Consider the following 26,406-nt stretch of genomic DNA (forward strand, 5'->3'; position numbering starts at 1 on the left):
ATGATCACACACATGAACATACTACATGATTATAGTATGTAAAGGTGTGTCGACAGGCAAAGATTGGCTTACTCACCCGAGCAATCGCCTCTGGTGCTTAGATAGCGAGCTGAGATGAGACAACATTTTTAGGCCTGTGGAACAAGTTAGGATGATAAACAAAAATATGTCGCCTTAGTTAGAGCTAAGATGAAGTCCTTTTTCAGTGTATGGACTGCACATGGAGAACCCACTATCCATGTAGCCTATGGTTAGCCAGATGTGAGATCTACTTTTGGCGCCTTGGGGAGGCGAGAAAAATGAGAACTCAGATTAGGCACTTGATAAGCAACTAGACTAAGATCTGTACGATGTTTAAGAGTTCAAATATACGCTCTTTACCAAAGAGAACTCCATCATAGCATGTATTTCATACTATATGTGCTTAATTCGACCAACTATGAAAGTGAGAGAATGAATCCCTTCTTCCTCACTTTGTGAGTCCTTGAGTCATTTAATTGACTTATTTTATGCCCTTATTTATTTTTGACTATGCCGTAAGACTAAGATTTTGATGTCAGCTACTCTAGCATGTTGCCTATGACTATGATTGATTCAATCTAAAGGTGCATTGCTGGCAAAACGGTTAGACCAAGGTTAAGTGGCATGAGGGCAAAGGGAAGACTATTCATTGACACATCAGTGAGTGTATTTGTTGTCGACAGGTTATGGCGCTATTTTGTATAGTGACATAATTGTGAATACATCGCAATAATGGTTTAAGGGTCAAGCTTTGTTTTGAGTATTTATACTCAAATGGGATTAAAAAAGGCTTGATCTAGTGTGTCTGAATGAGTCTAGGGCATAACGACACTTAGGGATGTTGCTATGCTGGTCTTCACTCGTGAGAGATTTGGTGTAGCGCTCCCACATTTTTCTACATGTGTACTCGGTGGTCGCACAATCTGTTTGCTAGTATGAACAAGATTGAGAACACTTAAGGAGATGCATGACTGGGGTGGTGCCCACTGTGTGCGAATGGGAGATGTATAAAGGGAGGGCGCCCTCAATGGGTGCTCCTCCCTTTGCCTGGCAATAACGCCTGGCTTTAAGCCATGCATTATATGCTGTTTTGCCCAAAGGCAAAATGGCACAAATAATGCCATTGATGGCCAGATTAAATCCATCCATCAGTTATGTTTTTGGGGGGCCTATATAAAGCCTCCCTCCTCCCTAGTTGAAAAAACATGAACAAAATTTCTCCTCTTGCATCTTTTTGTGTTCTCTCTTGATTGGGGCATTCAGGCTGTAGAAATAATAGATGTTGCTCTTGTAGTGCGTTCCTTCACCCAGTAGAAACTCTGGAGGATCAAACTTTGGAGGTTTAAACTTTGAAATATGTGAAACAACTCTTGGAGATTAAATTTCTCGGATTGCTAGGTATGCAAATTTTCGCTGCAATATTTATTTGCATACTTGATGTTGGTTGATCATAGTTTCTAACATCTGCCAAAAATGCCATCTTATTACTTGCTTTCAGTTCTTCCTGAATTAGAGATACATCGCATTTTTAGCAATTTTTGTTATTATTCCAAACAGATGAATTAGTTATGAGCAGTTCTTCTGACTCCTCTTTTTCATACCTGGATTCCTGCACCTTTCAAACTAGAAGCTAGAAGATCTTATTTGTCTGATAAGACATTCCAACATCTAAACGGGCTAAGATCTAACCTAAAAGCAAGACAATGCCCAGCATAACGTCCTTGGTCATATACTACAAAAAAAAGGGGAGGAGACTACGTACGAAGCTCCAACAGTGTGGTAAAAATATGGATAAATAGGGATCAGTGCTACAATAGAATCCCCAAAACTATGGTTATTCTTATTTTTTTGTCCTAATTGGTTGTCAACATGATATGAAAAAAATCATTAGAAAATGATTAAAAAATGTTAATATTGTCCATGTCTTTTTTAACAAAAGGCAACAACAAATTGCAGAGAATTCGACCTAGCTTTAACCATGTAGGAAATCTATGAAAACAGCATGAATCTTGATGATGCAAATTAACACTGATTGGTCCAGGATCACCTTGAACGAGTACCAAAAATATGAGAGAATAAAAAAATTGAAGGGAAGAATTAGTTTTATTAATAATATAAAAGTTATAAAAATCCATAAAGCCGAAGGTTTAAACACTATGATTCTCTCTCCAAACTCAAGATCAGGGACTCAAAAACACTCTTACCACATGGGTGGTCTCGTACACATATAGAAAAAAGAGATTTTTTCGACTGTGATATATCGATGCTAGAAGGAAACGTCAGTAATATTACAACGCTTAAAAATATCGAAAATGAGAAGCCTAGCGACACACGACACTTATAAGCGTGGTCTTACACTAGCCAATATTAAGACGACACTTATCATATGAGTCGATATGTCTTATCCATTTGTATCAACTGAGATATTGGTTATGCTATACTGGTGAGTATCCCATACACACAAAAAAATGAAAACCTACGTCCATATTTTTCCTTAAAGATGTTTTTCCTTTCTTACCCACAAAGAATGGCAAAAAAAAAAAAAACACACAAAGAAAGAAAAGAAATGGCATCATGCAGCACGCTAGATATTGTAGTATTTAGAGAACTCCTTCAGCTGCCAACATTTTTTATTTTTGTGTGTGTGTAAGAGATTTGTGAGTTACTAAATCTATCTCCTTGCTGGTGTCTTTGTAAGTATTTGGAAGATGACACTACAAGAAAAAGGAGCTTTGGCGACGCTTTTTGAGGCTTTTACCGACGCTTATAAGCGTCGGTAATTTTCTTCCCGACGCTTTTCAAAGCGTCACCAAAGCGTCGGCTATGTCGGAGTGGAAAAAAAATTTCTGACGCATTTGGAAAGCGTCGCTAAAGTTATTTTTAGCGACGCTTTTAAGCGTCGCTAAAATTTCTCAACCAGTTCAATTAGCGACGCTTTAAAGCGTCGTCATAAATTTTTTTTACACAAAAAAAAATATAAAAATACCCAAGAAAACCGCCGCCGAAGCCATCGCCGTGGCCGCCGTCACCTCCTCTGCTGCGCCCGATCCGCCGCGGCCTTCGCCTGCTCCTCGGCGGAGGATGGAGGACGTGTCTGGGTGGCCGCCGGCGTCAGGGCAAGATCGGCCCAGGTCACCGGGGCAACATCCTTTTCTGACGGGGAATCGCACGGTCATTCGCCCTCTTTGGGCGGCGGGTTGGCCGGGGGCTGGTCGGAGGCAGCAGCGGAGCCCTGTTGCTGCTGCTGCTGCTGCTTCTTCTCCCACTTCGACTTCGACTTCCTACACAGAGAGAGAGAGAGAGAGAGAGGCGATGGGTACCTTGGCGGGGGAGAAGGAGGAGGGATCGGGGGCTTGGGTGGCCTGAGAAGGCATGAAGCTAACGCCGGAGAAGAGGGAGGAAGCTCCATCGAACTCCATCGACGCCGGAGAAGAGGGATCGGGGGCTTGGGTGGCCTGAGAAGGCATGAAGCCGACGCCGGAGAAGAGGGAGGAAGCTCCATCGAACTCCATCGACGTCGGAGAAGAAGGATCGGGGGCTTGGGTGGCCTGAGAAGGCATGAAGCCGACGCCGGAGAAGAGGGATCGGGGGCTTGGGTGGCTTGAGAAGGCATGAAGCCGACGCCGGAGAAGAGGGAGGAAGCTCCATCGAACTCCATCGACGCCGGAGAAGAAGGATCGGGGGCTTGGGTGGCCTGAGAAGGCATGAAGCCGACGCCGGAGAAGAGGGAGGAAGCTCCATCGAACTCCATCGACGCCGGAGAAGAGGGATCGGGGGCCTGGGTGGCCTCTCTCTCTCTCTCTCTCTCTCGCTTCTTGGAAGGAACCTAATCAAGAATCGGGAAGGGGTTAGAGATTTGTAAGGGAGGGGGTTTGAGGGATCGGGAGAGGGGAGGGGATTTGTAGAGAGGAGGGGGGAGGGGGCGAGCGGCGGAGAGAGAAGGGGAGGGGGGCGGCTGGATGGGTTAGGGATCGGGAGGAGGGGAGGGGGGGATAATGGCCTCCGACGACGCTTTCTAAAGCGTCGTTGGGAGGGGAAAAAAAAAAAAAAGGATTTTTGCTTCCGCCGACGCTTAAAAGCGTCGGCACAAGCTGCGGGTTGCGACGACGCGTATAAGCGTCGGCGGAAGCCAGACTTCACCGACGCTTCTACTTAGCGTCGGCAGATAAAAGTTGGGAAATATAGTTTTTTTTGTAGTGTGACCCTGTGAACAGCGCATCCAAAATCCAAATCCATCTTGATTTGAAGTTCTGTACACCAAGTAGTTGATCATCCAAGAGAAAGCCAGCCGTGGTCCCAGGAGCACGGCCTCGTCTGGCGCACGAAATCCGCCACCGGATCCGGTGCCTGCACCTCCGACCATCATGTCTCGACAAGGGAACAGCAACCAAGATGGTTGCAAAGGAAAAGGGCTTGAGCCATTATCTCCTCCTCTTTCATGACTCCTTGCTGTTCTTATCGATACTTGGCACGAGCCTCACAATTACCTTCGTACATAATTATTAGGTCTAAAAAGCACGGGTCCTTTCCCTTGCATGGATGATCCGGTGTGCTTCCTTTGCATGGTGTTTGATTGTAGACTCCTTCTTTCATCGCGCTCGGATTATAGTTACTGATCATCCGATATGAATAAAATTTTTTCTCAATATACTCAACTCGAACCTCTCAAAAAAAAAAAAAAAAAATACAAAAGTAGAACTTAATTTTTTTTTGTTTCATTCATGATCTAAACCTCTTAAAATGATGTACATATCTCTTATTTATAATACTAATGAGGTCATCCCTTTTACAATTTGGGTTGAATTCCTATCCTAATTGTAATAGAACTAAATCTTCGAGAATAAATATGACTAATAGAAATAATTAAAATAACTAAATTTTACAGGAGGTAGATCTCCACCTGTACATCAACTCCGCCTTCTGTCTTTCTGCCTAATTCTTCGCAGATTGGAAGATAATGTCTGGTCAAAGTCTTTTCTAACAAAAAAAAAGTTCCAGCTTAACTAATCTATTTCGGAGCTTAAAGGATGGAATTTAGGCCCGATTTAACCTCCTAGGGGATTAGCTCAAAGTTGTAGATCTCGAAAAACTATCCAATTTAAAAAAAAAATAATCTCAATCGGCCATCATATGATCAAGTTATGACCTCCGAAAGCTTGGTCTATGGTTCGACTTCTCAATATAATGAATCTCACTCCTGAGTCCTGTCCAGCCTTACTCGTAATGGCCGAAATGGTTCATACCGAGTTTGAGATCCTCGTGGATCAACGTATGGTTGTTGTAAGCCATATGAAGTGAATTTCTCCCATTAATATGGGTTAAATATTACTTCATGATTCAATGAAAACATTACTTTATGATTGGCATATAAGCACCATTTCTTTTCTTTTTCCTTTTTTTTTGAGGAAGAACATGGATGCATTATTTTTGAGACCATTATGTCAAAGGCGAATGTTTCGAGCATTCCTTAACACATCCCATTCTCGCAACGCGTGACTGCAGAACATGGCTTAGAACGACCAGGACCTACCCCTCATGAGCTTCGCATGTCAGCGAGACGATGCCGAGTTTGTTTTTATAAGTGCATGCATTAAGTAATGCTCTTTATGAATATGATAGTTTAATTGCGTTTTCTAATATGTGGATATTAGCTTTTATAATTTATCAACAACAATTCTCATCTCATCTTTTTTTTTTTTTTGCTTTATTAATTCTATGGAGAACAGCATTCATTTTAATAGATGGATTTTTTTTTTTTTGGTACACATAGATGGAATTTTTCAAAACGTGAAGTGTATGGAGTTCCTTCTATATCTTTCCAATTCTGACTTCAACTAGAAGGCTAAAAATTTTTGTTGACTCGGTCAAATGATAAAAAAAATCTCCGGGAATCTTCATCTTTCCTTTCTTTGTTTGGCCGAAAACTTAACCCAATCATTAAAGCTCCTGTTTTTTTCTTAATGGCTTGGTTCATAAAACATGATTTTATGTTTATAAATCCCTCTTGAAGTGGATGATCGTATGGTATTTGAGATGCACATCTCCCCAGTACCCTGAACTTGCCTGACGTTTGATAGGTCTTTATAAAAAAATATAAATCCTATCAACTTAAATTTTTGGGATAATCAGTAATTTTTAACATAGTATCTTTCATATATTGGGCTCATCTATTAAAAAAAAAGTCTGGCTCAAGAAGAATGTAAGAAAATATAAAATATATAAATAAATCTATCTTATCCTATCAATTTAAACTTTTGGAACACTCGGTGATTTTTAACAACTTTCTTTGCTTTGATGCGTAAAAAAGTTATATAAACATATTGACAATTTGGGAGTTCTAATCATGAAAAGCTAGATGCTTTTTTTTGAACTAGAAGCTTCATACATTTAACTTTAATGATTCTAATTATTGTAATGTCATAATGATTCATGACAGATTTGAGGCATTGTTGCAGACATAGTAATAATGTTGAAAGCAAACCCATACTTTTGGCTGCTTTTTTTTTTGGTAGAAGTATCTTTAGGTGCTTAAGCCTTAAGTAGTTATTGAACATGGAACTAAGTTATTTATGCCAAGACACTCCACTCTCACGAATATTTGGTATCTCCTAACTGGACTTAAATTTTGGGTTGATTATGGTTCACTAAACAAGATAGCATATATCCTAATCCAAGTCAAATCTATGCTATGTCATGCAAGGGGCACATGTGAGTCTAAATACTATCTCATATATTTATTTAACATCACTAATCTGCTTCATCATATTACCACTACTGTTGTTATCATTTTCATTGTTATTATTATTGTTGCAGAAACATATCAAAAAATATACATGTTGTTACTGGAAATTGGACCCGGGGGTGATCGCGAACCAGGAGGAGGAGTTTCTGCCGTAGGCGGTGGCAGACGACTGTCTTTGACAGACTTGTAAGAAGCCCAGATCGGAGAATCCGGCGAAGGCCCTCCGATGCTTAAGTAAGAGAGAATTTGTAGATATTCTAATGAAAAAATCTTTTTGTAGAGGGAGAGAAAGTCCCCCCTCTCCCCGGAGTTTCTCTTTCTTTATAGGAGGGGGTGTGACGGTCATTCGCAATCGGATGTGATTACGCAAATCTTGGGTTAAATAGATTATCTTAAATGGCATGGAAATTCAGGTTAGCTGGCAATTGGTTGATATTGCAAGGATTCAGGTTTGACAGCTGTTGTAGCGGAGATTGCGGGATTTGATCCCGAATATGGAGGATTTGGTGACCCCTTCTTTATGCAGATGCTCCGATTTAGAGATCGGCTTGACCTTCGATGGAGTTGGGGTCGGTCTCAGCTTCTGACTAGGTCTTTCTTGGCCTCGAGGTCAATCAAGCTTTGCTTAGCCGAGATCATGCTTACCGAGATCACGCTTGCCAAGACTATGCCCGCCGAGACCACGCTTACTGAGATTATGCTCGCCGAGACCATGCCCGCCGAGACCACACTTACCGAGATCACGCTTGTCAAGACCATGTCGCCGTCGGATTCGGGTACTTTAACCATATGCGTTGGGTGATTTATTTTTTCCCCCATCATCTACCCCCCGACTTCCGAGTTCAAGCTGTTTTCGAGCTCGGATGAAGAAAGTAGCTAATTCTGTCATGTTGATGAGATTAGGCAATTTCAAATTATTTTGTCGTTTCGAAGGAAGGGGAAGAGGCACTTTTGGGTGTTTTTAATGAAGGCACCAGGCGGCAGTTTTTTCCAAGACGATTTTAAGCTGCGGCTTCATAATGACTCCAGTGCTCGAAAAGACGGCTGCCACTATTCCGCTTTTAAAGCGGCGATCCAGGTTGATATGCTGGGCAGATTTCCGAGGTCGGCACGTGGCGTAATCTAGGTGTTGTTGCTGGAAATCGGACACGGGAGTGATCGCGAACCAGAAGAAGGAGCTTCTGCCGCAGGTGGTGGTGGACGGCTGTCTTCGGCAGATCTGCAAGAAGCCTAGGCCGGAGAATCCGGCGAAGGCCCTCCAATGCTTAAGTAAGAGAGAATTCGTAGATATTCTAATGGAGAAATCTTTTTATAGAGGGGGAGAAAGTTCCCCCTCTCCCCGGAGTTCCTCCCTTTTTATAGGAGGAGGTGTGACGGTTATTTGCAATCGGATGTGATTGCGCAAATCTTGGGTTAAATAGATTACCTTAGATGGCACAGAAATTCAGGTTAGCTGGCAATTGGTTGAGATTGCAAGGATTCAGGTTTAACAGCTATTGTAGCGGTGACTCCGAAATTTGATCTCGAATATGGAGAATTTGGTGACCCCTTCTTTATGCAGACGCTCCAATTTAGAGATCGGCTTGACCTTCGGTAGAGTTGGGGTCGGTCTCAGTTTTTGCCTAGATCTTTCTTGGCCTTGAGGTCAATCAAGCTTTGCTTAGCCGAGACCATGCTTACCGAGATCACGCTCGTCGAGACCACGCTTACCGAGATCATGCTTGTAGACCATGCCCGCCGTTGGATTCAGATGCTTTAACCATATGCGTTGGGTGATCCACTTTTCTCCCCATCACTAGGCGAGAGGCGCGGCTTGCTCTCGTCGATCTGAACCATTGAAAGAGTCTATATAAAGCCCTAGCCAGCCCTAAGAATCTTCATTTGGCCGCCATAGTCTTCATTTTCTCCTTTCTTTGTTCCGCTTTGCCCTGATTGTTGTTTAGTCTTCCCTGAAGGTGCTTTGGGGTGTTTCCTAGCGATTTTTCTTGACCCTTTATTTCTGGCCGTCAGTACCTTCGACGAGGACCACGGTAGGTTTTCTACTCACGCTTGCTCGGAGGCCTACTTTTTCTTCTCTCTCTGTTTCTTCATTCTCCTTCCTCTTCTCTTTTTCTCTTCTACTTTTTTTTACTTCGTGAGCGGGATAATGTCGGGTGGTGCTTCATCTTCTACTGGGGCTCCTTCTCGTGGGAAGGAGGTCAAGCCAGAGGTGGGCCATGGCCTAAGCGGAGTCGGGTCAAACCTGACTGAGGAAGAATTGGGCATGATTCAAGCTCGATTTTTCTTTCCGCACGAGTTCACTCTCGAGCTCACGGGGCTGGAGTACCGGGTTACAGGACCCCCCAAGGTCGGATCGGAATGTACGTGGAAACACTCCGGGTCGGTCTGAGATTCCTCCTGCATGGGTTCGTGAACGAGCTCCTGGCGATGTATTGTCTCATCCCAGCGTAGCTCGTTCTGAACTCGTGAAGGATAATTATTGGTTTTCTGTTTCTTTGTCTTGCTCACGCAATACCAACCTCAGTAAATGTCTTCCGCAGGTGCTATATGCTGAAATCTAGCCCCGCCGATGGAGAATGGCTATACTTTGCCCTTTGGAGAGGTAAGCCGTTCTTCCGAGATGCTCCTTCCTCCATTCGTGAGTGGAAGAAGATGTTCTTCTTTCTCTCCTTTGAGCATTCGTGGGGGTTCAACCCATCGTAGGGCCTGCCACTACTCAAGGCTAATAACAAGACCCCTAAAGTCTCTGTGGAGGAGCAGGAAATTCTTGATGCTCTTCGCAATCTTAAGAGGGATATTCTTCTGGCTGACCTCTTGAGTGAGGAGACTTTGATGAACGTCGGCCTAAGCTCGGCGCATCCTGGGGGTAAGGGCGGTTGTACTGCTCCTCCCTTTGTTCCGTCGTCCTTCATTTCATTTCTTCTTTCTTATTTTCTTTCTTTTTAGGGTTGGTCTGAGACTTTACTTGAGTTTCTTTTTTTTTTAGAGATCGCAGGGATGGTGTTCAGCAACGATGCCCTCCTCACCAGTACAACAAAAGAGCAACCGAAGCTTGCGGAGCTCGTCCCTTACCTAGGAAGAGACCTAAGCTGGCCTCAACTTCGACCCCTGCGGAGGCCGGGGATCTTGAGGCTAGGCCTTCCGAGCTCGTTCAGAAGAACAACAAAAAGAAGGTCGGGGAGCCTAGATCAGAAGAAGCTCCCCTCGCCAAGCGTGCAACTTCTACTGAGGCCGCAAAAGAGTCAGCGGTACGTGCTTGCCCGACCTCGGGCCCTCTAAAAGCCCGCAAGGTAGTCTATCTGCGGCGCTCGAGACCGGAGCCGGGCAGCGGTCTCGGGGTTCCGAGTTCTTTGTGTGCTCAACCCCCCGAGCTCTTCAGGGGTTGAGAATCGTTCCGAGAAGAGGCCCTACTCTCCCACGTGGCTAGTTTTTGAGGACGACTCGACCCTCCATAACAGCAAAGTTGCTCGGGAGGTCGTCCGCTGCGCACTATTTCCAGCTGACCGAGCCGAGCTCGGAGCCGGCGAGATCAGCAATTTTGTTGACCAAGCTTACTGTTACGCTGTTCGAGTAAATTTTTCTCATACTTCATATTCTTCTAAGTTCTCAATCTCAGCTAACTTTTATTTTTTCTTATTATAGCACCTCCATGAAATTGACATGTTAGCTTCCGCGACAGCTGACTATCAAAGCCTAGCTTGGAGGAGCCAGAAGGGACAAGAACTCGTGGAGAAGAAGCTCGCTGAAGCTGAGGCCAAGTGGAAGGAATCCACCGTGAGGGCAGAGGCCGCCGAGTTTGAGCTTAAGTTCAAGACCGAGCGCCTTGAGGAGGAGGAAGCCTCGCATGCTCTCACTAGGTCGGCACTTCGTGCTTTCAGGCACGTTTAGTCGACACCCAGTCTGAGCTTGCAGGCCAGAAATACGAGGTGGGAATCCTCCGGTTGAAGGTCGAGCAGCTAGAAGCTCGAGAGGAGAAGGCGATAGAACGGGGTCGGAATGCGGTACAAATTTTTCGCGAGTCGGCTGAATACTGGGAGGAGCTGGAGGAGGAGGCTGTCGATGGGCTCATTCACGGCTTTGAGGATTTTTGGGGTCAAGTGCAAAGACTTTGTCCCAAGATGGACTTCAGCAACCTTCAGCCTCGTTTGTTCGAGGCCCTCGTTCTAGCGCCAAAAATGTTGTAGTTCAAATCTGGCCCGAGGGTGACCACGTCGGAGGAGTCAGAGGAGCTGCTGGAGTGCGGAGGATGACGAGGGGAGCCACCTCTTGTGACCGACGGTGTACCTGCACAAAATCTCATCGGTATTTCTGATGAGGGCCCTCCGACGCTGAAGTTAGAGTGGAGCTTAATAAGTCTAGCCAAAAGTTCCTTAGGCGTTACCTGACGGAGCTATTTATAGTCTCTATAGGGGCATCCAGATGATGGAGGTATGGCCCGTTCCAATTATGAGTGGGGATGGTGCGCAATCAGAGCTTGCTTGTAGTGTATGGTGCAGCCCATCCTTATGAGTGGTAAGGTGTTGACAGTTGTAACAGGGTATGGCTAGGGAAGCAGGGCATGGTCTCTGGTTGATATATCGTGGTGTGGTCAGAAAGAAAAGCATGGTGCGGTGAGGCTGCTGCAGGGCATGGCCGCAGCATGTGGACGACGAGGTTGGCCTTCTGAGATTGGCCTTCTGGGCTCGGCCTTCTCAGCTCGGCTTGGCCAGAACTGGGTGACTTCATGCCGAAAACAGGACGATCCATTTTGTCCCCCATCAATACAATAACATACTTATTTATTAATATTTTTTGTTGTAGGCCAATTTCAATCTACCAATCATGGGTTGACACGAAATCTGTTTTAGTTTGACTTGAAGTTTTGGGCTGATCTAAATGAAGAAAGCTGAAGAGTTATCTCTCCGTTTATCTATATATTCTAAAGTCTAACCTCATAAAACATGTACTTCATATCTATAAAAAGAGGCTCAAGATACTAGGTACACATGACTACCACATACAATACACTATCCTCTACTCTTTTCCAAATCCTTCTCTTCTTTTTTGCTGTTTTCTAAAGTACGACCTTTTTGACTTAAGTATCGGAGAGCTCCTGGTTAGATCAGCTCTAGCAATCTTTAAGCTTCTCTTCTTTTTTTGTGTGCAGATCGTCTAGCACAAATTATCGCTTCTTTTTATACAGATCTACCAGATCGGATTTTGGCGGACACAATTTTGTCAAAAAAAACAAATGAAATATTTCACGAGTATTCACTCCAACAGCCATCTTGGTTATTGAATTCCCAATGATCCATTTGCTTCTCTCTTTCTCAAAATTTAACAATTGCTTCTCTCTTTCCCCTGGATATTTAACCCTGCTCCTACATCAAGCAACAATGATTCTTGATGCTTGCTCTTTAGTAATCAATCTCCTACTTCAAAAATAATGAGAAGCATAGCTATCATCTTCCCTTAGCAATAAATATTAGATAAAGATGATGATCAAACAACTAAGGTTGAACTTTTTTGTAACCATCCAATTTATCACAAGTGGATATGTTAGTGCTGGTGTGGTTTTCATAATATATCAAGGATGATAAGATGATACATAAATAACACCAAAAGAGGACTTGACTGCAGGAATATCAGATAATAAAGAAAATCAGGGTTTACATGCTATGCTGAAGCGTGCAAGGGCTTACATGCAAACATGCCAACAGAGAAAAAAGAACCTGCTTTTGGAGATTGACTGGATCCAGTCTTATCCATTTCAAACAACGGATGGGTTGTTTGCTCCGCCTTTTACCATAAAAAGCTAACAATGGGTTGGGAGGGGCACTTCGGTAAAATACAATTTTTTTGCCCGACATGCTCGACGAAACGGGGGACATTTTGGGAAGAAGGCCATTTGGTAACCAGACAAAAAGAAAATTTATGGCTTCGTATGGACATGCGTGAGGGGACATCGAGATTCTTTAGAGAGAGAGAGGATTTTATTTCTTGCGTTTTTTGCCGTTTCTCATTTCTTTTTGGCTTCACGAGAGCCGAGTGGGAGGGGGGTGAGAGGAGAAGACTCTTGGAAAGAGCTTTCCGAGTTTTGACCCTCTCTTCTCCCTCGTCGATGGCGTATTCACACCTTGCCGTATCGCCTTCTCCTCTCCAACCCCTTCCTTTCCTTCCATAAAACGCCCTCCCGTCTCTATCTTCTTCGGGCCTCTCCTCTATTCCCTCTTATCCCACCTAAATTTAAGACCTTTCCAAGTTTTTTCCCTCCTTGCCTTCTATCTCTCAAAACAATATCGTTTTTGGCAGACTTTTCGGAGAAAAAAACCTCGTCTTGAGGGGTGGTAGGCGGTTTGTTTCTAGATTCTAGGAAGGATCGCTCGTCTTCAAGCTTGACTTCTGACGGGCTTCTAGAAATCTCAGGGAAATCTCTCTTTTTCTCTCTTGTGAATGCAAATAGTCTTCTCAGCTCCGAAGACGAGCTTGGTCGTCGCGGTTTGAGTTCCTCTGCCCAAAGATCTTGAAAAGATTGGATCTTGGTAAAGATCTCGTCGGTTGCAGCCGTAAAACCTCGGAAAGATCGGATCTTTGATCCCTCCGGCACTCGATTCCATGGGAAATTGCTGTGCTTCGCCGGCGGCAGGCAAGAAGAAGCAGAAGCAGAAGCAGAAGAAGGGGAATCGGCAGAACCCCTTCTCCCTAGATTACAACAAACCCCCCGCCCACGGCGTCCCCAAGCTCACCGTTCTCAGGGACCCCACCGGCCGGGACATCGGCAGCCGATACGAGCTCGGCCAGGAGCTCGGCAGGGGAGAGTTCGGAGTCACCTACCTCTGCACCGATAAGGCCACCGGCGAGGCCTTCGCCTGCAAGTCGATATCGAAGAAGAAGCTGAGAACCACCGTCGACATCGAGGATGTGAGGAGGGAGGTGGACATCATGAGGCATTTGCCGAGCCATCCCAATATAGTGACCCTCAAAGACACATATGAGGATGACAACGCCGTCCACCTCGTGATGGAGCTCTGTGAAGGAGGGGAGCTTTTCGATCGGATCGTTGCGAGGGGCCGTTACACTGAGCGGGCGGCTGCGGCGATCACCCGGACCATCGTTGAGGTCGTGCAGGTCAGTTCTTGGTGCTTTAAGATTAATCCGTATCTCTGTTATCTCTATTTTCGTTTGGTGGCCGTAGGGTGGAGTCCTGTTTCATTTTATGCTTTACATTTGTATATTCTGTGAATATGTGGTAAGTTCTAATATGTGAGAAGTCTGGGTTAGATTTCATGCCTGCCAAAGATGTGATCTTGCTGTGCAAAGACTAATAAATATTACTCTGATTTGTATCTCTACTCTGCTAATATAAGCTTAAATTTGTGAGGAATTCTGAAACTTTGGCATCTCCTTTGGCTGCCGCGCTACGATGCAGTCTGGGGAGGAAGGTTTGCATCTTTTGATCTCTGGAAAAATCATTTAATTCTTGTGTAGATGAATTTTTCTAATCTATCTGCTGTTTTGCTAGAAATTTATGTTAAATTTATCTTTGTGAAATTATCTTGGTGAAGGAAGATAGTATGTCAAGATCTTTCAAATAGAATTTTTTTTAGGCCGAGAACTAATCTCAACATCACATATTCTTTCTTTAGATATGTTATCAGCTTTAGAGATTCTTCCATCACTTATAAAAGGTTATGTGGGCTTTGGTTATGCCTGTGAACCTAAAAGCTGAGATCCCAAAGCTGTTATTCTTTGTTCATTTGCTTCTTGATTATGGGCTCTGGTTCAACATCACACTATTTTTCTTGGGTTTAACATTTTGGGCAAATGGACTGAAACTCTTTAGTTTGCAAAATCTGATCCAATACTTTATGCAATATTGTGAACCACAATATTGTTGTATGCCAGAAAGTTTTTGCCCTTCTGGGTGACTCTATACAAATAGCTTTCCTACTGTGTGAGTAGCCGTACTGTGTTTCTACATGATAAGTGGGAAGTTACCATGTCTTATCTGATTTAATTTAGCTTAACTTGATGACTTGTTTTTTTACTTCTTTCGTGCAATAACAGATGTGCCACAAGCATGGGGTGATGCATCGGGACCTCAAACCAGAGAACTTCTTGTTTTCTAACAGAAAGGAAACATCCCCCTTAAAAGCAATTGATTTTGGGTTGTCAGTATTTTTCAGACCTGGTATGTTACTAGGATTTCTCTTTGAAGAACACATTATCTCTTTCTTCTTTCGATAAACACCAATTTCGTATGAATTATGCTAAAAGATTCATCAATCATGTTAACTATCAAGTCACATTATGCACAAGGGATGTCATTCATAACTCATAAGCATCACTTTGCACGATCAACTGTGCACTTTCCTATGCCTTTGTTGATGAGGAATTCTGTTTTTTTCCCCACAGGTGAGCGCTTTACTGAAATCGTAGGCAGCCCCTATTACATGGCTCCAGAGGTTCTAAAACGAAATTATGGCCCAGAGATTGATGTTTGGAGTGCAGGAGTGATCCTTTATATCCTCCTTTGTGGTGTACCACCATTTTGGGCAGGTAATTCTTTTCTCCTTAATGGAAGGACAAAATGCTGTGAATGATGACATGTACTATATGAGAAAAGATAATAGATTAGCTGACAAGTTACTGAATTTTAATTTGTGACTATCTGCTTTACAGATCATAAGTATGATTTACTGAATATCAAAATTGAGGTTGGATCTGCATTTAAGTGTTTGTAAGAATCATCCAAGGTTTCTTGTTGCAATGCAGAAACTGAACAGGGAGTAGCGCAGGCAATCATTCGCTCTGCTGTAGATTTTAAAAGAGAACCATGGCCGAAAGTTTCTGACAATGCTAAAGATCTTGTCAAGCGGATGCTTGATCCTGATCCTAAGCGGAGGTTAACAGCTCAAGCAGTTCTTGGTAATGTCTAGTGTCCTGTAATCTGCACATTTTTTTTTAATATCAATATAATATGACAAAATCTTCTAGGTATTTTGGTGTGGTATTTATATTAAACAAAGATTCATGAAAAAAAATGTATCTGCAGTATTTAACTTTAATGATAATATATTTTGATTTGGTTTTCTATAGAAGAAAATTAAGAGGGAATCAATACTCACTAAATACAGGGTGAGTTTACCAATTGGATGTGATTTCTTATCCGAATGGAAGTAAACGTGTTTATAATGTATCTGATATCTCATATCACGATCTATTGGATAATAGCCTAATGCTAAATTTACCATATTAGGTTCGATGTTATTCTTTATGAGTTACTTCCAAAGGCATATATTCTAGGCATACTCAAGACATTTCCTGGCATTTGCAATTGCAGATCATCCTTGGTTGCAGAATGCCAGTAAGGCCCCGAATGTTAATCTAGGTGAAACTGTTCGAGCGAGACTCCAGCAATTCTCTGTGATGAACAAGTTCAAAAAGAAAGCTCTCAGGGTAAGATTTGCCTCGTTGCAGCTTTTAACTTGTCAACATTTTGTTCGATTTTTGGTTTTGCATATCATCTATACTCGTGATCATGATATGTGATTAATTGGCTTTTGAGAAGAGGTTGTATTGCTCCTTCAAATGGAGTTTCCAGGTGCAAAACTTGTGTGATGTTTTCCCAAGTGCCTGACTTGGGTAATTATCCAGTCATTTCTTTGAAATGATTGCTGGTGCCCCCACCATTATTCTAAAGTAATAAAAGGAGAAAAGGAGTTTTTTTTATGTGATGTCAAAATTCTAGATGTGTTATTATAGGTGACAGTATTCTTCATGCTCACATTCAAAATGACAATTGTTGACATGTTTGGGACCTTCACCATTGCAGGTAGTGGCTGAGCATTTATCTGTAGAGGAAGTAGCTGACATAAAGGATATGTTTCAAAAGATGGACATAAACAACAATGGTAAAATAACATTTGAAGAGCTGAAATTTGGTCTCCACAAGCTTGGACATCAAATTGCTGATTCAGATGCTCAGATATTAATGGAAGCTGTAAGTAGTTGACCTTATTGTCTTCTTTTTGTCCTCCTTTTTTGTTCATACTGCTTGTATCCTTCTATCGTCTTGCTTGTGTTGATATTTGGAACATAGTATCAAAAGATATTGCTGAGCATCTTAAGTTATTAACATTCACTTTTCATGCTCACTTTTCTTTAATAAGTGGCGCTTGGTTTAATCTTCTAGCAATAACAGACATGGTTACAAGTCCAGACAACTGAACATAAACACATGCATCCATATATACAATGTGCTTATGATATAGCTTCTCACATGAATCTTTTCACAATAACTTTGCTATTATGACATGATTATTTTTCACAGTATTTAATTTAAGATTTTCTATTTCTCATCTTGGCTGAACTACTGATGGTCTGCAAGTGTGGATGAGTTACGCAATGGAGTTGAGAAAAAAAAAAAGAGAAAAATATCTTATCCAAAACTGGTGACTTTTAGAAACATGTTTTATTTGATTATTTATTTTTTTTGATTTCCCATGTTAGTGGAGTAGGACTGACTGAACCATCAACACCTAGCAATGATTCCAATTCTTGTGATTGGAACTAGAACCATTTTGGCAGAACGGACATATGTCTTCTATGTTTAAAAGAAAAGTATTGTCTTGTGATCTACCTGCCACTGAATAACTAAATGTGGCTGTGTTTTATAGTTCTCTTAATATCTGGACAACTTGCTGTAATGGAGTACATACGTGCTACTAATATCCTGTTCTGAATGAGAATTTAATTGATCTGAATCATGTGTCTATTGTACCACCTTTCGAGTGTCATGAAGGCAGAGGTTGTTGCATTACTTCAGCATTGCTCGATATTTGCTTTGCTAGCTGCATTAGTTTGTGATACTATTTTTTTGAGAAACTATTTTTTTGAGAATAAAGTATGTGAAACTATTTGTTGGTTGAATTTGAAGCACCGGCTTATGATGCTGTTGCAGGCGGATGTTGATGGGAACGGGACCCTAGACTACGGAGAATTTGTTGCTGTGTCGATTCACATAAGGAAGATTGGAAATGATGAGCACCTGCACAAAGCTTTTGCATACTTTGATAAGAACAGGAGTGGGTATATAGAAATTGAAGAGCTTAGAGACTCCTTGGCTGATGACTTGGGTCCAAACTCTGAGGAAGTTATGAATGCAATTATCCATGATGTAGACACAGACAAGGTCAGTGATTATCTTGATTCTTGAATGCTTCTTAAGAATGTCCTATTTCTAACTTTGCTTTCCATGCCACTTAACTTGCTATACTGAAAAGCTTCTTTTCTGAAGTCTAAAGATCACCTTGATCACAAAGGTCTACGCATTAGTATTAAATAATCATACGATATAATTATAATCAACAAACCTTGTTGCATGGATTAGCTTAATGAGTCCTCTTTCATTCATTCATGTTAATAGCTTCCGTCTTTTCCTCTTTTTATTTTTTTAAAAAATAATTTAAGAAAGAACAAGACATCGGGGAAACCCTCTCAAATTAGGGGCCCAACGATGGATCAAATGGAAACCTCAGAATGTATATCCCTTGATTTTAACAAAATGTGAAATTGGTCTTCTTTCTTAGGACGGGAGAATAAGCTATGAGGAGTTTGCAACAATGATGAAGGCAGGAACTGATTGGAGAAAGGCATCTCGGCAGTATTCACGTGAGCGGTTTAGCAACCTTAGCTTGAATCTGCAGAAAGATGGATCATTGCAGCTGAAAAATGAGCATAGATGAAATAAGAAGGCACTGCTGACCTTGCGAAATTCAAAACCAGAAAAATTTCCTCCTTTTTTTGTGCATGATTTACATATTCTTTCATAATTTTCTATGTTGCATCTGGGGCTAAAATTCTTTCTACTTGTTTCCTATTAGTTGGTTAGTGGTAAGGCTTGCTTATGTCTTTAAACCTTCTACAACTGGTTGTATGTATCATTTCAGCAGAGAATGTATTAGAAAAAGAAAAGAGGAAGAGAAAACGGGGCAACTAGAGCTCTTGATTGTAAATATGTCTGTCCTCTCAGTTTTAGCTCACAAACAATGTTGCATGACTTGGCTTTTGATTGCACCCACCTTGGCAGGAATTCCATTTGGTTTGTCTTCAATCTTTGTTTACCTTTAGTAGCTTCTTTCCTAGTTCTCATAACTTCTGGTATATGTGGTTTAGAGAATCTGCCGGATCTTTAGTTTGAATGTACAGGTTATTTCATGTGCTCTCTTCCTAATATATGTAACCTTCCATGCTTTAGTTTTGTTATTATCATCTAAAAGTTGGCTGCATTGGTGACCAATAGACTGTGGTCCGGCCCTGGGGCAGGCAAGCTTGTTTGATATTCAAGTAGCAATTGGTTGGCAGTTGAAGCTTGGTTGAGAAGGCTGTGGGGTCCTCCAAGATGAGGGGCTTGAGAATCTTGGGGTGCTAGTGACATAATCTAATTTGGGTTGGACTTTGTTGTCAAAGGCTTACAGGTACAAAAGCAACATGAGAGGTGAGAGGCTGCTGGTGCCCGGATTCTTTGTTGAATGCTGCCATTTATTGACCAGCTTCCGCTGGACGTTTAGAATTAGGTGGGATTGTGGACTTTTCTGTCACCATTTAATGGGAACCGTGCGACTTACGAAATGCATAAAACTATATCTTCACTTTCTGATAATTACATATGCCCTCGGAAAATTTGACTGTTTCTAGTGAAAAAAAAAGTACTTTAATATGTGAAGACAGGCTTGAGAGTATTTCATGGAATTTTCCCTCTTGAAAGCTCGCCAAAGTTGATCAGACTTTCCATTCCTTTAACATCTCCTTGACTAGGACATTGGAAAGAGGATTATTACCAAAAAGACAAACATTATAAGAGGATAATTTCCAAAATTATATGATCATTAAAATTTCATAACAAGTATTTTGCGAAAGGAATCTCATTCAGATCTCCAATTGTGGTCAAATAGTTGGCAGAAGTCTATATGCAACAGATTATATTTTCTTACGGATTAGTTTGCACCATTTAACAATTAGCTAATATATGCAAACTAAGAAGATTTTAAGGATTAATATACAAAAAATTCATTATCATTAACAATTTCACCCTATTTGTCCACTGTTATGAACCAAGCAGCTGCAAGCAACCTGATTGTGCTCAACCATCTAGACAAGGAGAAGAGAATGGTCCTTCATCTAATCCTTCAAATTTGTTTCTAGAAAAGTTTATGGCAACCTATGGTGTGCAAGAAAAGGTCCAATATCTTGGGCTGTGTTTTTGGGTCACAAAAGTGAAAAAAACTTACATGACTGTGTTGCTCATAAATCTTTTTTATCTAAAGCAAAACACACGCACCCACGCACAAAAAAAAAAAAAAAAAAAAAAAACAACACTGCTTTGCAGAATTTTTCTTTTAATTTATAATGTACCGTTGGCACTTGGTAGTGCTACTAAATGTGTGGGCCAAGAAAGTTGTGCAGTTGTGCACGCAAGACTGGTAAATTTTGGTCACATCAAAAGATTATAAAGTCATCTCAACGCTAACAAACTCACACTAGACTGGTATATTAGGCTTTCTTTTTAATACTAGGTATACCTCCTCTGGTTTAATGAGCAGTATTCGTCTCTCGGCAAGAGCCTAACATGTCTAAACGTAAATATTAAAAGTTCTTGAGAGGACTCCGAATATTTTGTTGGTGTGGTCCCTACTCATGTGGGACCGCATCATTTAAAAATAATAATATTAAAAAATAACATGGCAATTTTTTTTGGTATAATAAAAAAATAACGTGGCATAAAGATGTGGGTACAGTATCAGGCAATGTCCATGAAACCTCTTCCGAATGATGGACAGCAAAGGAGGCAACCCAATCTGCCACCCTATCCATCTTCTGATATATATGAGTGGCCTGAAAGAAATCACAGTTTTTTGTCATCCGCTGAATATCCGTAAGGAGAGGATGGCCGTCGCCCTGTCGCTCAGCATCCCGGATACAATCGATCACTATTGTGTTGCCTCTTATTTGTAGATTGCTTGCTTATTTTTGCTTGTTAATTATTTGTATAGATTGTAGAGATTATCGTTGCTTTGTGAATTATAGTGATATCCCATCTAATTGCACAAAGAGAGAAAAAAAAGTTTGTGGCATCATTGTTTTTTTATTGCATTTTTCTATTAAAGTGGTATCAGAGCCAGATTTCTAGTGGTAAAATGTTCTTGTGCTGATTAAATAGAAGAACATCCAAGCGACAGTATGGTTAAACTTACATCTTCCAATTATTCAATTTGGAAGCCCCAAATGGAAGATTTACTATTTTACAAAAATTTATATGATTCCATTGAAGAAGATAGTACTAAATCAAGTGACAAAACTCAGTAAGAGTGGGAGAAAATGAACAAGAAGATAGTTGGATTAATCAGATAGTGGATAGATGATAGCGTTTTTCATCATGTTGTCATGGAAACTAATGTCTATAGTTTATGGAAGAAATTAGAGTTTCTATGAGCGGAAGGTTACACAGAATAAGGCATTCATGATCAGAAAGTTTATGAATATAAAGTATAAAGAAGGAAAGTTTAGTGGTCGAGCATTTGAGTAGATTTCAGAATATGAGAAATCAACTAACTACTATGAAAATAATGCTAAATGATGAGTTGCAAGCATTGTTGTTGCTTAGCTCCTTGCATGACAGTTGGAAAACCTTGGTTGTATCACGTAGTAATTCAACTCTTAATGGTGTGGTAATATTAGGAATGGTAAAAGACAATATGCTTAATGATCAGGAGACCAGAAGAAAAGAACATGATGTGACTACATAATTAGAGGCGTTGGTTACAGAAAGGGAAGGGATGAGTAAAACTAAATCTTGCAAAATTCTAACAGCCGTGATAAGTCAAGGGGAAGATCCAAATTTAGAAAAAGATCAAATATTTTCATTGTAGAAGATATGACACATGAAAAGGGAGTGTAGGAAATTTTAAAAAGAGAAAACAAGGAAGAGAGGTGAATAAAAGAAGGAAGAAAAAGATACAACAACAGTTCCATCTAATAGTAATGTTGTTATTATTTGTGATGATAGTTGTGTAAACCTTACATGCTAGGATTGCACTTAGGTTGTTGACTTAGGTGCATGTTTCTATGTTACTTTTTGGCATGACTTCTTCACATCCTACACTAGTAGTGATCTTGGCAATGCTAGGATGAGAAATGATGGAGTAACTAAGATTGTGGGCATAGGAGATGTTTGCTTGGAAACCGGCATTGGGTGTCAACTACTGTTGAAAAATGTGAGACATATTCTAAATATCCGCCTTTATTTAATCTCTACTAGAGTACTTGATGATAAAGGTTACCACAACTACTTTGGTGAAGAAAAACGGAAGCTCACCAAAAGTTCTCTAGTGGTAGCAAGAGGAAAGAAATCAAGCGCACTTTATATGATACAAGCAAAATTTGCAAGGGGAGAGGTGAATATAGTTGAAGACTCCTTCACTGAATTATGGTATAAGCGGCTTAGACATATGAGCAAGAAGGGACTTGACATGCTTGCCAAATAAAAACTCCTTTCTATAAAAGGTATGCCCCGATAGATTTGCACTTATTGTTTAGCTAGCAAACAACATAGAGTTATATTTCATAAATCTCCTCCATATAGATGATCATATGTATTAGATTTAATTTACCCAATGTTTACACTATGAATACTAGAATTTTTGGTGGTGCTTTATATTTTGTTACTTTTATTGAAGACCATTCTAGAAAGGTATGGGCTTTTGCTTTGAAATTTAAAAACCAAGTGCTCAATGTATTCAAGCATTTTTATGCTAGTGTTGGAAAAAAAATGGAAAGACAATTGAAGTGTATTCGAGCAGATAATGGTTGTGAATATAGAGGTCCATTTGAAAAATATTGTCGAGATCATAACATAAGGCTTGAGAAAATCATTCCTAATACACCTCAACATAATGGAGTTGCTAAGAGAATGAATCATACAAATCATTTTGGGATGAAGTAATAAGAACTGCAGTGGATTTGATCAACCTTTCTCCTTCAGTTCTTCTTAAGGTGATATGCTAGAAAGAGCGTGGATTGAGAAACATGTGTTATATGATCACTTGAGAGTGTTTGACTGTAAGTTATTTATTTATATTTCTAAAGATGAGAGATCTAAGCTTGATGACAAGTCTAAATAGTGTATCTTCCTAGGTTATGCACATGAAGAGGTTGGTTACACTATGAGATCCAGTTGATAAGAAAGTTATCAAAAGCAGAGATATTGTGTTTCTAGAAGATCAGACTATTGGTTTTAAAAAGGTTGAGAAGCCAAAGTCTGCCACTAAAAATTATGTTGATCTCGGTCCAGCGCCTCCAACCATGATGGATGATGACAATAGAAAAGATGTACAGAAAAATGATAGTAATACAGTTGATGAGCTCACACCTGACAATGATATGCCAAATAAGCAGGTTGAGCAAGCCCCTCCAGAAACACCAGTTCTGCTTCAGTTGAGAAAATCTTCTAGAGAGCACTGACCTTCCCAGAGATATTCTCCTCATGAGTATGTAATGATCACCGATAAAAGAGAATCAGAATGCTACCAAGAGGTTATAAATTATGAGCAAAAGAAAGAGTGGTTAGAAGCTATGCAAGAGGAGATAAAATTCTTGCATGACAACCATATATTTGAGTTGATGGAACTACGTAAAGATAAGAAAGCACTGAAGAATAAATGGGTGTTTAGGTTGAAGATTGAAGAAAAGAGTTTAGTCAGAAAAATGGTATTGACTTTGAAGAGATTTTCTCACTTGTGGTCAAGATATCTTCAATCCAAGTTATTATTAGTTCATCTACAAGTATTAATTTAGAAATTGAACAACTTGATGTGAAAATTGCCTTTTTTCAGAGTAACTTAAAGAAGAAAATTTATATGGAGCAGCCAGAGGGGTTCATAGTTAAAGGCAAAGGGCATTTTGTGTGCAAATTAAAGAAGATCTTCTATGGGTTTATAAGCAGGCATCTTAGCAGTAGTATACAAAGTTTGATTCATTTATAATAGACCATGGGTATAGCAAAACCACTTCTGATAATTATGTGTTTATAAAGAGATTTTCTAATGGAGATTTTATTATTCTCTTGCTTAATGTGGATGACATGTTGATTGTGGTCGTGATGCTAAGAAGATTGAAAGTTTGAAAAGAGAGCTAAGCAAGTTTTTTGCCATGATGGACTTGGGATCGACTAAACAAATTCTTGGCATGAGAATTACTCATGGTAGGAAGAATTGAAAGCTTTAGTTATCTCAAGAGAGATATATCAAAAAGATGTTATAAAGGTTCAATATAAGCAAGTCCAAACATGTTTGCTCTCCACTTACAGGTCACTTTAAGTTAAGTTCCAAGTAGTATCCTACAAGTCAGAAAGATAAAAAAGAAATAAAGAAGATTTCTTATGCATTCGTAGTTGGCAGTTTGATATACACCATGGTTTGCACAAGATCGGATATTGCTCATATAAATAGTTTGCACAAGGTCGAATAATGCTTATGTAATTGGTGTTGTAAGTCGGTTTCTTTCTAATCCTGATAAGGAACATTGGATTTTTAAGTATCTCAGAGGCACTTCTAGAGTCTTTTTATGTTTTGGTAATGGTAAACCTATATTGGATAGTGTGGAGTGATTGATTAAAACCCCGTTTGATTTTGATGAGCTCAAAGCATTTGAGTATATCTTGTGATTACTAATGAATTCAATTGAGTGTTTCAGTGAAAATCCTGTCCAAGTGTCTCTAGATTTGGTTCATAGTATTTTGGATAAGTTAAGAAGTCTGCTGAACCAAAGTCTGAGACTCGAGTCGACTTCCGAGTATCACGAGTCGACTCCAAGCGTATCAAGTTCACTGGCACGAGCTCGAGTCGACTCCAGACTAGTACGAGTCGACTCCGACTGAGAACAGAAAGAAGAACAGAAAGCCTCATCTCAGAACCTGTCAACGAGTCGACTCCTGAAGTGCGCGAGTCGACTCCAATGTTCAACGAGTCGACTCCAGGGTAGTAAGAGTCGACTCCAAGAGGTACACAAAGAAAAGGTCAGAGAGCATTTTATGGACTCTGAGATTCGAGTCGACTCCCGCAATACGCGAGTCGACTCCGAGACTGTGCGACCATCGACAGACAGAAAACCATGTTACTGCCTCTGAGATTCGAGTCGACTCCCAGACAGCTCGAGTCGACTCCAAGACAAGCTTCACGTCAAAAGGCAGAAGACCAACTTTCGGAAACTGAGAGCCGAGTCGACTCCAAGGAAGTTCGAGTCGACTCCAAGACTGGATGAGCCAAAAGACAGAGAATCGGGAGTTCGGGCTCTGAGATTCGAGTCGACTCCAAGGACAGTCGAGTCGACTCGAGTGGACAAAATTCAAAATTGGATCCACGGACTTCTGTGGATGAGCCGACTCCAAAATTGCCAGGTCAGCTCCAGAAGTTGGCGAGTCGACTCCGGGTCAAGACGAGTCGACTCCCAGTCGTGACGGCAACTTTAATTCAAATTTGGAACAGTTGCCGAGTCGACTCCGGAAAAGCTTGAGTCGACTCTCGCTACAGCCGAGTCGACTCCTGATCGCGCGAGTCGACTCCAACCCACCAACGGTCATATTGTCAGGCTGCGCAGAGTGTGCAGAACGGACAGAAAAAGCAGTGTAACGGCTAGTTTCCGTGGGGGTTGGCTTAAATAGCCACAGAAGACTGTAGCAAGGTAGAGAACAACCATTCCACTCCAAGCATTCAAGCTTTCAACTCTGCAACTTGTTCTTCAACGAAAAAGAGGGAAGATCTGCAATAACTGCATCCAACTACATCTTCTCAACATTAAAAGCTTCCTCCTCCTGCATTCAAATCGACCACTCTTTCAAGAGGAGACCAGAAGTTCAAGAAGCCATTCCTCATCTCCGATCTAAAAGCATTTGAGGCTTCTTAACTTCATTTATTGTTCATATTGTTTTTATCTGCTTTTTGAGAAGCTGTTTTCTGTTTTCTTTTACACACTGTATTTACTTGGTTCAATCGGGGGATTGAATCAAGGGGATTAAGGTTGGTTGGTGAGCCAAGTTAAAACCAACGTGTGTAAGGGTTTGATTGTGAGCCCGGAAAAACAATCGGGGTTGGTTCTAGTCGGTGAGCCTGGAAAAACCGACCGAGTTCGTTGTGAGCTCGTAAAACAACAAGTTTGGTTGTGAGCTTGCAAAACAACCGGCTGTAATCCAAGGGGGTTATAGTGAATTTCCAAGAGAGACTTGGAGAGTGGACGTAGGAGCAAGGGGTAGCTCCGAACCACTATAAAACTCTGTGTTTGCATTGGATTGTCTCTTCTCTTCTTCCTCTCACATCACTCACAGCACTTAGCATTAATTAAATAACTTGCAATAGTTTTTAATTAATCATCCATAACCTTTTAATTATCCAAATTAATTTAAAACCCAATTCACCCCCCCTCTTGGGTTGTCTATCTGGGCAACAAGTGGTATCAGAGCCAAAAACTCTTCCACTCAAGAGTTAAAAGATCAAAATGACAACCCCATTTGGATCTTCTCACATTGAGGGTCAGTCCACCCAAAGACCCCCTTTCTTCAATGGATCCGACTACTCATACTGGAAGGCTAGGATGAGAATATTCATCCAAGC

The 26,406-nt window shown here is 41.1% G+C and overlaps 1 protein-coding gene across 1 annotated transcript; it reads left to right on the forward strand.

Annotated features, from left to right (window-relative positions):
* The first annotated feature begins 12,692 nt into the window (after nt 1-12,692).
* LOC103722265 (calcium-dependent protein kinase 20-like) lies at nt 12,693-18,857 on the forward strand. Its single transcript, XM_008812746.6, has 8 exons — nt 12,693-13,870; nt 14,810-14,933; nt 15,158-15,301; nt 15,518-15,670; nt 16,086-16,201; nt 16,578-16,745; nt 17,706-17,936; nt 18,334-18,857. The coding sequence occupies exons 1-8, from the start codon at nt 13,358-13,360 to the stop codon at nt 18,487-18,489; spliced, it is 1,605 nt and encodes a 534-aa protein (XP_008810968.1). The 5' UTR covers nt 12,693-13,357; the 3' UTR covers nt 18,490-18,857.
* The last annotated feature ends 7,549 nt before the right edge of the window (nt 18,858-26,406 follow it).

The sequence above is a fragment of the Phoenix dactylifera genome, chromosome 1 (genome assembly GCF_051530095.1).
Source record: "Phoenix dactylifera cultivar Ajwa chromosome 1, Ajwa_hap1_PhDact_Kaust_v1.1, whole genome shotgun sequence".
Lineage (NCBI taxonomy): Eukaryota > Viridiplantae > Streptophyta > Magnoliopsida > Arecales > Arecaceae > Phoenix > Phoenix dactylifera.

Coding starts and splice junctions, on each gene's coding strand:
- LOC103722265 (XM_008812746.6), top strand. CDS start 13,358: ATGGGAAATTGCTGTGCTTCGCCGGCGGCAGGCAAGAAGAAGCAGAAG. Junction 15,671..16,085: donor AACAGCTCAAGCAGTTCTTG/GTAATGTCTAGT, acceptor TTGCAATTGCAG/ATCATCCTTGGTTGCAGAAT. Junction 16,746..17,705: donor CTCAGATATTAATGGAAGCT/GTAAGTAGTTGA, acceptor ATGCTGTTGCAG/GCGGATGTTGATGGGAACGG.